This window comes from Ambystoma mexicanum, chromosome 9, assembly GCF_040938575.1.
Source record: "Ambystoma mexicanum isolate Mex_15411 chromosome 9, UKY_AmexF1_1, whole genome shotgun sequence".
NCBI lineage: Eukaryota > Metazoa > Chordata > Amphibia > Caudata > Ambystomatidae > Ambystoma > Ambystoma mexicanum.
The window spans coordinates 1,325,151,709-1,325,164,393 of NC_090931.1; the positions used below are offsets into that span (position 1 = coordinate 1,325,151,709).

The following is a 12,685-nucleotide window of genomic DNA, read 5'->3' on the forward strand; positions in this document are numbered from 1 at the left end:
TCCTGTGTTCTATCCTCCACCTCAACTAACGGAGGTGAGATTTTATTGTCTGGACCCTAACAGGGCACTCTGCTACTAGCTATTAGTTGGTAATGCTTGGGGTCATGCAGGCAGGGCTGTTGCCAAGCAGACCTTGTCCAGGTGGGGCATCCACTGCATTTCAGAGAGCTATGTTCTGGCTCAGAAAGATTGGTCTGAACCGCCCCCTCTATCATAGACTTGACATCCACTTATGCGTTGCAGAGGATGTCACAGCTTTAAACATTTGCCAGGCTGCTGTATGGCCTTCTCTGCAGTTGTTATCCTAGCATTACTGCCTGGCTTCCTAGTCAGGATAACTGCTTTGGTTGTGCAGTGCTTCAGAGTTCCAGGTAGTGGGTTCATTCTATCCTCCCTACTCCAGGGTTCTGTATTCCTTTGTGAGTCTATCAGAGATGAAGAACCTGTGTGGGAGAAGGAATACATTAAAGGAAAGTATTTACCTCTGAGTGATGTTCTTTCTGATGGGTTAATCCTTCCACAGATTCCTTGTTGCCCTCCCATCCTATCCCTCATGATGGTAACACATTCACCCCTTTCTGTTATGCAATCTCTCTGCTGCTGAATGCTAGCAGAAACATCCTAACTGAGGTCCTGGGGCATCAATTGGCTTCATATGTACACTGCCCCTGATGTCACTTCTGATTTCACGGCCACACAGCAGAGTAGAGCGGAGGTTTAGGGCTGCAATGAGAGCATTGTTTTGGAAAACCTGAAGCCTACTCAAGTTCTTGTCTGAGATGCTGTAGAGAAGGGGGTTGTAATAGTCCAGTTTGGACAGCACAAGAGCGCAGGCAACTGTAGGTGGTAGAAAGTGTCTGCTTGCTTGGATGAGTTTTGTGGTGTAGGCTGTAGCAGAAGTGATGTTGATTTGGCAGGTCATGTTGGGTGAGGCATCCGGCCAACCGGGTAAAGGCCCAATGTTTTGACTGAGTTAGAAACAGGGATTTTGTGACCATCTATAATGAAAAGGTGGTATGCAGGCTCGAGGTTTGCAAGACTGGTTAAAGGGCCGACTAGGAGAAGCTCAGTCTTCTCGTCGTTAAGACAGAGGCTGTGTTGCTCCATCCAGGTTTGGATTGTCTAATAAATGGTGTTTACGGGTATGTAGTCCTGGTCATATGAGCTTGTCAGTGGGATGAGTATTTGAGTGTCAGGAGATTCCCAGGGCATCGAGGCGGTCAAACAGTGGCTTAGTGTAAATATTGTAGAGGGTTGGGGAGACATAGGATCCTTCTGGGACCCCACATGACATAAGGGTGGGCGTGACTGCGGCTTCACCAACAAAGACTCAAGATGTTCTTTTTAAAGGGAAAGAGGCAACTCAGCTGGCCACTTCTGGCGAGAAGAGTGCTGCTGCTGTAAGGTGGTGGCAAAGGGTTTTGTGGTCCACCAGATCGAATGCGGCAGACAGGTCAAATAACATCAGGAAGGAAAGTTTCCCTGCATCGTTGGCATTGTCTTGTTGATTCTTTAGGTCGAGAAGAGCTGTTTCTGTTCCGTAACCTGGGTGGAACCCGGATTGCTGAGGATGGAGTGTTCTTCCAAACATGCTTGAATTTGGATACAGGCAATTCTATCCAGGATCTTCAGTAGGAATGAGACGGTAGTGATGGGTCGATAGTTGGTGTAAGTGGCTGGATCAAGTGAGGGAAGTGAGGGTTTTTTAACAAAGGGGTGATCCAAGATTCTTTTTGGCAGGGCAGGACGGTGTTTGAGGCGAAGGAGGCATTGATAATGGTGGTAATAAGGGGGTTGAGTGGCTCCAGGCATTAACCAGTGTGGCGGGCCGGTGCACCTGGAGGGATTGAGGCCCTTCACTGTATTGGTCCGGTAATAATCCGTGATGGGAGGAAACTGGAAGGCCTGTATGTGGGCGGGAGGTACGTTAGTTAGGCTCTGAGTTAAGTTGAGGGCCAAGATGTGTGATTTGACTGTGATTCTGCTTTGTAGTTGTTTGGATTTGCCAGTAAGTGCATCATGAAGGTTGTTGCACCAGCTATTATCTTTGATGGTCGATGGGGGGGAATGGTGGGTGTTTCTAATTCCCGGAGGATGATGAACAGTTTGCGCGAGCTTGAGGCTGCTTCTGATATTCGGTTATTGTATAAGGCTGCCTTGGAGGTGAGGATGGTTTGTTTGTAAATTCTAGACTGTTCTGAGAAGGGTGATTTGTTTGTTGCACTTTGCTGCTTCTTTCAGGCTGCTTCGGCAGCTCCTTTCTGAGCTTGTTGAGACTGGAGTTGTGTGGTAAACCAAGTGTTTTTGTGGCTAGTATTCCTTTCTTTGCACAGCTTGAGTGGAGCGAAGCATTCCAGGTGTTGGAGAGTAAGGAGTTGTACCGTTCTTCTAAGTGGTTAATGTTGTGGAACATGGGTAGCTTGGTTGTGAGCAGAGGTAGTAGTTGAATCACTTGTGAGGTTCTGTGCTCTACGTACTAGTGTCGAAGATGGTTGTGGGTTCGGGTTGTTGTGTTTCTAAGTCATGGGCAGGGCGAAGGTTACACAATTGTAGTCTGTCCAGGGCATGCAACATTAGAAATTGAGGCATTACATTTATGATTGAGTAGCCAGTTTAGTGTGCAGCCTTGGGTGTGAGTAGGGTTTAGGATCTGCTGGGTGCAGCCTAAGGCGGTTGTGGCTTTAGCTAAGGCTGAGGCGTATGTGTCCAAAGGGTTGTTGAAACCGAGATTGAAGTCTCATAGGACTAAGAGCTGGGTGTTAGCCTTGATGTAGGCACTTATGACTTGGAGAATGTCCTTTTCGAAAGTACCATGCAGGGGGGCCAGAGGGTGGTTCAGTAGGTGGAGTGATATGGACCAATTGGGGGACCAGCTGGGCTTCGTGGCTATGGTTTTGAAGTCGGGGATGGGGGTGGTAGTGATCTGACAGAGTGATATATGGTAAGTATTTTACAACGCGCCTTTACACAAGAATGTCTAAGCGCGATGGAGTGCTTGTAAATGAAGGCTACCCCTCCTCTTTTGCTTGTTGATCTCTCTTCTCTGAGAATAGAATAGCCTGTGGTGATGGCGATGAATAAAGCCGGGCCGGCAGAGGGAATTAAGTCAGGTTTCAGTAATGGCTAGAATGTCAATATCATTTGATGTTATAAAATTGTGAATTTCAGGTGTGTGAGCAGTGACTGATGTGGCATTGATCAAAGTGCATTTCAAGAGTGGGGGAGGCAGTGTTTTTCTTTTCTTTGAGTGCTGTGGTAGATACTTTGGAGGGTGTCCGAGACTTAGAGTGAGGACAGCAGGCTTGGGTTCGGAGGCGCAGGTATGTGTTTACAGGGAGGTGTTTGATGTGGGTGTCTTGTGTAGTGGCAATGGTGGTGGGTGCATGTGCGGTGGCAGTAGGAATACTAGGTGTGAGGTAGATTGTCCTATGCTTGGTCGTGTCAGTGATAGCTGTAAGGTTCATGGGTGAGCAGGTGGGGATAATGTAGATCTTGGGTGCAGGTTTGGTTGTCCTGTTTCTTTTAGGCACACAAATGGTAGTGTGGTAGCTCCTGGGCATATGTGGAGTGATATTGTGGCTCTCAGTAGTATCCAGGACGCTATTTCTCATTGCTGCAGTTGGGTGCCCATGTTGTGAGTTCAGATATGGTGGGTCGACAAGTGGTCGGGTCATGAGGGTTGCTCCGGTTTCTAGTGAGAACAGGCAAGGTGGAATATGAACATATGTAGCCAAGTTGTCAGGGTTATGGCTTCCCTGTGTTTGAGTGCTGAGGGCTGGCAGGAGTAATGTTGATGGGAGGGAAGGGCCATGTGTGTTCCCTGCAGTGAGGCAGCATGGGGCAGAGATGCCGCTAGAGGTGGGAGGCTGCAGAGTATGCAAGTACATGGGAGGGGTGTGCACCGAGCAGGTGAGCTTTGTCCCTCGAAGAACCTCAAGAGGAGATTTTATTTCTACAGTTAGTGGTAATGTCACACGTAGACTTTAATTGCATATTTGAATATATTACAATAAAAATGCTTACTAGCCCTCTCTACGAATCGAATTGCTTTCAGATACTTACGATATGACCCAAGGCGGCAGGTCTACCCTGCCAGTAACTGCCCACTGCCCAAGTTAAGGACCTGATTGAAATGCGGTCAGCTGTGCCATTACCAGCCAGTTCGGCCTGCTGCTGAGGGTCATATCGCCAATAGCATCCGCGAGTAACCACACCTGGGTGCTAAAAGCTAAGGAAAAATATTTTTAAAAGGAAAAATGTAGCCTTCGTTCCGTCCTACCATGCTGCATCTGGGACTGGTCAGTTTTCATTGTTGATCGCAATGGCGTAATAAACACTGAAAACAAACTCCCTGTCACGGAAGCAGCGGTACAGGACTGAAGGGCAATGGAAGTTATTGTTTTCTATTTTTCATTAGCCTTTAGTGTTGGCGTGTGCTTATCAGCGGGTGCTAAAGGCAGCAGGGGGGTGAGATGGGGAGTAAGGGAAGCACAGGGTGAGGGGTGCTCAGCACTGGCAGAACTCTGAACATTGGCATATACCAGAGAATACATCCTGTCTTCTGAGCTCCCTGATTGGCTAGTACCGCAGCTAGGTTGCTAATGGTTTTTATGCCTTTTTTGCAACAATGACCAGTCTAGCATGGTGCCAAAACAACCAAATGCAATGTAGGATTCGTCTCCCAGCATTCTGTAACCAGAGCTGTTGCAGGATGTTTGCAACAATAGGCAGTGAGCTATTGTTGCACCTCTATGGCAGCATTTGTAGCTTTGACACAGCCATTTAATGGACAAATATTTCCTTTGCTTAGAACTCACCCTCTACTACCTCCTGGTAGAATCAATTTTTCTACAGCAAAGTACTTTAGTTGAGTGCATGATAAATTAGATAATTAGTTTGATTTTGCTAGCTGTATTTTTTTTTTTAATATACATTTATGATTGATTCTCTTTGAGGAAATGTCTTGACTTGGCATGTCCTGCATGGCACCTATATTCCAACATAATCTTGCAGTAGGATAGCCTCTGCTGTCTAAAGCACCCAAGTTTATTCTGTTTAAATATTTCAGGTAAAAGTTGCAATACTGAAGTACATAGAGTCTCTGGCCAGACAGATGGACCCAATGGACTTTGTGAGCTCCAGTGAGACCAGATTAGCAGTTTCCAAAATTATAACATGGACAACCGAGCCGAAGAGCTTAGATGTGAGAAAGGTAAGGTCACATGGGCAATTGGACGAAAGCGATGGCCATTACAATGGCATACATATGACACCTGAAGGAGTAAATGTGGTACTTTTGTGTAGCATGCTACCATGAGCCATTTTGGCGCTGAAGTAGACTTGTTTCTTGAGTTGAACTTTATGATTTATAACGTGAATGATGGTTGTAGTATTCTTGTTGGACTTTGTGATGGCTATTTAACAACAAATTGGATTTTCTCAGGTATACCCGAGTGTGTCATTGCTTTCACAGGCTAAACTCTGTTCGCTGTGTCGCCCATACAGAGTGGGTTTGGATGCCATTTCTTTGCTGTGATGTAACCTGAATGTTAAATTACTTTCCAATTGATAACTTTCTCTCACGTTTTGTTCCTCTTTGCAATAGCTCTGGGCACAGTAAGGTTCTGTAAATTGAGGTCACCAAGTGGCTTAGGTGCTACTTGGTCATTGGCTTCGGCACAGCATAGTGGATGCTGCTAACACTGGATGTGATGTAGCTTGTACGTTATATAATGTGGACCTGCACATGCTACTGTACCTCAGGTCCTCAATTTCCACAGGATTCAGATTGCTAATCCTTGCTTACATGAACCTTCGTGTCTGGCTATTGAAAGGTTGAGATACCAGGATTGGGACCTCTCAGAGAATGTGCTTGATGCAATATAGTCAGTCTATAGGCCAGCCATTTAGGTGGTTAGCCTATTTTTCCAGATGGTTCAGCCCCATGGTGGCTGTTTGAAGCTTTTCTGTTTGACCAGAGTTGCTCTAAGCATGTTGGGGCTGGTTAGCTGATTTTTCTGTGTTCAGAAGAACTCCTGAAGTACAATGTGTAGGTGGGCACCACAGTAATAAGATACTTTAATATAGGTAATGTTTGTTTGGATTAATTCTTGCGGGAATGTTTTGACCTGGAGCTACCAATCTGTAAGAGATCCTATGGCATCCGGATCGCACTAAACAGATTTGGAGAAAAAGTAAGGTGATGATACCGTACTTAAGACTGGTGCTCTCAGTTGACCTTAAATAAGGTTGCATAAGTACTTCACGCAAGAGTTATATACAACTGTGCAACCTTATTTAAGGTCAACTGAGAGCACCAGTCTTAAGTACGGTATCATCACCTTACTTTTTCTCCAAATCAGAAGAACTCCTGAACCATGGATTGTAATGTACAATTTGGACTGCCTGGCAGCTTTTGAAAGGGTTTAATCCAAGGCTATTTTACATTCAGTTTTGTGCCTTATATGTGGTGTTGACTTTGTTCATGGCAGCTCCTTTTAGAACTATGCATTTTGTCCACCGGATCCTAGCAAAGGTAACAACTTCACTTTGTTTGCAAGTCCTATTTTGTTAAGTTTTCAAAGCATACAGTGATGTGTCTATCAACAATTCATATCAATCCATGCAATTCATTAGTGCGGGTTTGGTAGGCACACATCCAGATAGAGTTCAGAAGTATGGTGACAGTGAAGCAAAGAGCATTGACTTATATGCGTGTTTCAGGGGGAGGAGCAGCAACGTCTATCTAGATCAACATGGAGGGCATTTTGCTTGACAGGGTCACACATCCACACACCATGATCCCAGAGATTGACCCAACCCAAAGATTGAGATCTTTCCCCTGTGTTCAGGCTGAGGACTTGAATGCACTATCCTAAATAGTGTCCTACAATGTTGACTTGAATGACACATGGAGGTTTTTTTCCCAATTAGACCTGTAGGAATGATTTGGGGTCCCCCTGGTAGTGTCCAAGATTTTATAAAGCATCAATATTCTTTGACTGAGGGGCTCAATATTATTTTGCCTTGCATTAAGTCTTTGAATTTAGTAGTATTCCTAACCCCTCAACTTTAAAATTTAGGATTGGGATATCCAGTGTCGAACCTAAGAATATTGAAAACGTACATTTCATAAAGATTAAAGGTTTGTTTGCACCTTCCATAATCCATCAGCCTCCCTAAGCTTTTTCTTCTTGACCTAGGGACATTAACGGGCCACGGCCAAGCCTTAAGTATCCTTTACATTTCATGCTTTCTGTAATGTTTTTTAAATGGATTGCCTTTCTCCCGCCGATTCCTCATCTTGATAGATATCCATTATTCAGCTCTGCTGCTCAGAAACTTTTCGCCAGGGGGCATAATGGACCTCGACTCGATCGTCGATCAGTCTTGCTCGGCTCTCGATCATCTGCTCCGGAAGTGACTTCAAGCGTTGTGTATATATATATCATGTCACTGCGCCCCATGCTTCAGTTCCTTTTTTCTGTGTGCTTGTATGCTGCATCAGGAACACGATTTTGAGTTTTCTCAACTTTTTATTTTGTTGAGAAAATCTAATTTTATTAGCAATTTAGGTATAACACAAAGCAATGCTACCGCATTCCTCGGTAACTCCAACAGTAATATCTCCCTCCCTCCTCCCCCCATCCTCCTCCCTCTCCCCTCTTGCCATGGATTCCCAATCTAAACATCACTCAAAACGTTGGACATTTTAACAATACTTCCAGGCAGCATCTTGCTGCAACCAACATAATGTGAAACCTGTGACCCACGTTCCGCTGCGGAGTCCTCCGTGGTTACCCCAACGAGAACGAGCCACAGGGAGAGGTCCCTCTGAATCCCATCGACCGTCTTTATCCAAGAGAGGCCTCCCTCCAATATGTCCATCTTAGAACAGCCCCATCACATTTGTATGTAGTCTCCCCTCTGACGCTGGCATTTCCAACAGTGCGGGTCATGCCCATCTCTACTCCGTGCTATATTCACTGGGGGGTAGTGCCAGCTATGGACTAGTTTAAGGGCCTGATGTCTGTACTCCAGAGACATGGTGGAACGATGGGCCCTCCTGCACATCTGGGTCCATAGAGTGTTCCCAATATCCCTGCCCAGGTCCTGTTCCCACTTGACCCTCGAAGAAGGGGGCTCCCTTGGGCATCCCAGAAGTAGTAGCTTGTAAATCCCGCTATCCGCCCTTTTGTCACCGTCTGTGTAATCACGAATTTCTCAAAATTAGTCGGTTCCCTCTTAAGATTTGCCCCTCTCCTCGGACAGGGCCCCCTTTAATTGTAGGAAACGGAATGGCGAAAGCTTAAACAGACTCAAGGCCTCTTCCAGACCCCCAGCGTTATAAAAGGGTTTCCCACCCATAATTGTCCTGCCCTGCTGAGCGCCGCCTCGTACCACGATTGAAATGCCAGTGGTTCCTCTATCCCATCCCTGCGTGGGGGTGCCCAGATGCAGCTCAAAGGTGACGGTCACGTCGTGAGCTACCTGTTGTCCCCTCCCTCTTTCCAGACAGACCACACAACCTCCAAAACCGGGTGGTGCAGGACTCTGTTGGGGATGCATGTCTGGGTTACACACAACCACTCATCCAGCGTGACCGGGGCCAGGACCTCCTCATCCATTGGCTCCCATTGTTTCCCTGTGCCCGGGCTAAAGTCGTCAATCAAGACTCGCAACTGGGTTGCTTTGTAGTATGTAGCCAGTTCTGGGTAACCCCCTGCCCGCCCCCCCCTCTTCCTTAGGCCGAATTCGCGTTTCATAAGCAATCCTGTGTTTCTTCCCTGCCCAAAGGAACCGCAGCATGGTCCGCTTTACCTCAAGCAAGAAAGACTTGGGCACAGGTGTTGGCAACATTTGGAACAAGAACAGGAACTTGGAGCATCACCATCTTTATAGAGTTTAGCCTTTGCCATCCAGAACAACCCCAACCATCTCTCCATAATCGCGCTTCACAGTTACCCAGAGGGGAAGGAAGTTACTGCGGAAGAGGTCCCTAGGATTTTGCGCCACCTTGATCCCCAAGTACCGGAACGTCTCCTTCTGTGCTTTGAGCGGCAATCCAGCCACATAGTCTCCTGCCTCATCTGATAATCCTGCAATTGCAAAGACCACTGATTTCCCCAGGTTGACTTTAAAACCTGACACCTTCCCATAATCCTCCGACTTTCCAACACATAAGGGACTGAGTGTGACTGGTCAGAGATGTAGAGCAACGTGTTGTCCACGAAAAGGCTTAGCTTACAGCGTTATCCCACCCACCTCAACCCCTCTAATCTCTCCATTTTGCCTAACTGACACAGGCCAGGGCTCCATCACTAACGCATAAATCAGCAGGGACAGGGGGCATCCCTGTACATGTACCCCGCTGCAGAGGGAAGAGCCCTGATTCTTCCCCGTTAACCACAACCCTAGCAGTGGGCTCTGAATACAAGGCTGCTATCCAGCCCGTCCACCTTGGACCATCCCCAGAGATGCAAAGACCACCCCCATGAAAGCACAGCTCACCCGGTCAAACTCCTTTTCGCCATCGAGGGACAGTAGAAGCGCCCCTTTTTTCTGCATCTCCTGTGAGCTCATAACATGGAGTTTTACGCATGCTATCCGCTCCTTGACTGTTTTAGACAAAGCCCACCTGATCCGGGTGAATCAGTCTGGGGAGGTAAACCTCCAGATGCGTTGCCATGATTCTGGGCCTGTACGAGGTGCAGTCGGCCCAGTGTTTCCCTTGTTTTGGTATAACAGCTATCAACGCATTGAGAAAAGACGGTGGTATCGTATCCCGTGCCGCAATTAGATTGAACAGCTTGGCCAGAGGTTTCGCCAATAGTGATTGATACTGTTTATAAAAATCGGCGTGAAACTGTCCTCCCCGGGACCTTCCCTACCTTCAAACTCTTGATGGCTTCCAGAAGCTCCTCCCCGGTCGCCTCCCCCTCCAAGGCCTCCCTTTCCGATCCCAAAAGCTTGGGGAGGTTGCATTCGACCAGGTATTGCCGCATGTCCTCCACAGATTCCTCCGCCGATCTGGCATACAGTTCTTTGTAGAAACTAGCAAAGCAAGCCGCTATGTCCTCCCCCACCCTCCCGTCGGAACCTGCCCTCCTCCATTGCGGATCCCCTCCACCCCACCTTTCCACTCTGCAAACCCTAACTCTGTTTGCCAGGAGAGTCCCTACCGTATCCTCCCTCTCATAGTACCTCTGCCGGGTGTACCTCAGTTCTCTTGACAACCTCCCCAATTAGGACCGTGTGGAACTCTTGTCCCTCATGTCACTCAATAATGCCTCCCTGTCCACATCCCCATGATTGTGCTGTAGGCACATTACTCTCAGCTCCTCTTGAATCTTCCTCTTGATCCGTGCCCTTTCACGGTTTTTGCAGGCTCCTTCTGCAATGAGCAAACCCCAGAATGTGACCTTGGCTGCTTCTCATACCGTCGCCATTGCCGTCTCCCTGGTATCATTTGTCTCTAAGTAAGCCTGCACCGCTTTACCCAAAAATTCCCTGAACACCTGGTCTCTCAACAAGGTATCATTCCATCTCCACCTGTAACTCTGCTGGGTCTTCGGCAATCGCCAGGTCGTCACCACCAGTTCATGGTCTGACCACGTAATTGCTTCCGCCCTTGGGACTCTGACCTCCCCCTCCTGCTCCCTCGGAACCAATAAGATGTCGATCCTTGTATATGACTGTTGCGGCGAGGGGGGGGAAAGAGTATAGCCCCCTGCTCCTGGCCATGACCTATGCCACACGTCCACCCAATAATGGCCCTGCAGGAGATCTCTGAATGCAAGGTTATCTCTTGTCATTCCTCTCAGCGCCCGGCCCTTAGTTGACCAGTCCAGTTGGGGGTCCAATATCAGATTGAAATCTCCCCGCTCTTACCCTCCTCCCCAGCCCCAACAACATTGCTCCCTCTGCCCATCAATCACCCTAAACACCTGGCGTAGGAACTCCATCTGTCCAACATAGGGCGCATATAGGGTGGCAAGCTTGATCCGTGCACTTTCGTACGTCCCTTTCATACCCAGGAACCTCCACCCGAAGCCCCTCCTGGTCTCAATCCCTTCTAGGTGGACTGACTTACCCAATAGTATACCCACTTACTCCTTCTTAGAGGTTCTTTGAGAGGCCCAGAAATTAGCACCTATCTCTTTTCCCTTTTATCAATGATTCCGCCCCTGGTGGGTAATGCGTTTCTTGCAGGAAGAGGACCATCAGTTTGTTTGCGGAACATATTACTAGTGAGAGATTGTCTATTTTGAGAATTCAAGCCCTATTACGTTCCGGGTACCCACTCCTGCCTCAACCATTACCCCTCTTCACCCTTCGCTCCCCCTATGTCCAACAAGGCCCATTGCCTCCCCTTTGCATGGAATCCATAGCATATTCTGCCTCCCCTCATCCCCCCTTTCTCTCCTCCCTCCCCCAAACCCTCACATCCCCACCCACCCCTCTCATCCCTCCCCGACATCGAGGTGTCCATCCCCACCACCCAGTCATGCTGGGGGTGATCAACAAACCACGCGGGGCTCCTACACTGCCTTGGGTTTCATATGTAACAGCTATCCCAGTCTTGTCTCTCTGAGCCAGTCGAAGGGGAGACGCTTAAACCCCATTCATTCCAAGCTGAGCTCCATGCCATTCCTCCAATCGTCCCAGAATTCTCCCCCAGACCACAAGGCATTCTTCATTTCTCAACAGTTCAGAACTTAAAGTGAACAAACTGAACAGCTGGTCAATCTCCCACCAGGGCATAACAACTCAACAGTGATTTCCCCCCTTATCAAAACGGCTCATTCGAGGGGATTGGGTCCTCCGACGTATTCCATATCTATGACAGTAATCATCACAGCTGTGCTGCTTCGGAAAATTTTCGGCGTCTGCATCCTGCCTCGATGACGTCGATGCGCCATCCTCGAGGACCTCCTCCGACGGCCGTCACCCGATGTGATGAGTAGGACGCACGGCGCCCGTAGCATCAGTTCCGTTTTTTACGCAAACGTGTTTGCTTCATGAATCTCGGTACGCCTCGACTCTTTGGAGTTTCTGTTGTTCATCTCGGTTCTTCGAACCTGTTCGTTTTGTGAAGTTATCCTTCGTGAAGATGTCTACCTCGTCTTCAACCCCGCGTCCGGACTTTAAGAAATGCGGGGACTGTGGGTCCAAGATGTCGGTGACGGATTCACACGACACCTGCCTCTGGTGCCTTGGGGAGGCCCATGACACGGATGACTGTAAGGTAAGGTGTCCAAGCTCCGGAAGTCGAGGTCTGCGGGGCTTCCAACGGATGATTCGAGAAGCGACTCTCCGCCTCATCGGAAGTCCAGTGGGTCTCGTTCCAGGAGTCGGTCTCGCCACTCTTCTGCCTCTTCGAGGCATCCCTGGGAAAGCGCTGGCATCGGACGCCTTCCCCGTCCTCTTCCGAGGACTCCGCCCGTCGGCGTGTCGCTTATCCCACCAAGTATGCGACACCGGAGGAATGGGCTTCCTTCGGGAAGAAAATGTTAGCGATTGTCGAATCGTAGGGCACCGGTCCGTCCGCGCCTCCGAGTGGGGTCGGTCGTGATCGGTCGAGAGATACCGCTCGCACGCCTTCGGGCTCGGGTGATCGGCACGATTCGCGTGAGAGGTCCCGATCGGACAAGGGGAATCGTTCTCATCATGCCCGTTCCAGGTC

The 12,685-nt window shown here is 48.4% G+C and overlaps 1 protein-coding gene across 35 annotated transcripts in view; it reads left to right on the forward strand.

Moving 5' to 3' along the window:
• CLASP1 (cytoplasmic linker associated protein 1) overlaps positions 1–12,685 on the forward strand; it is a 2,584,612-nt gene that overhangs the window by 1,702,518 nt on the left and 869,409 nt on the right. For all 35 annotated transcript variants that reach the window (XM_069616701.1, XM_069616702.1, XM_069616704.1 and 32 more), the window contains one exon: positions 5,069–5,212. In XM_069616701.1, coding sequence (XP_069472802.1) covers positions 5,069–5,212 — 144 coding nt within the window. The remainder of the gene's footprint in view (positions 1–5,068; positions 5,213–12,685) is intronic.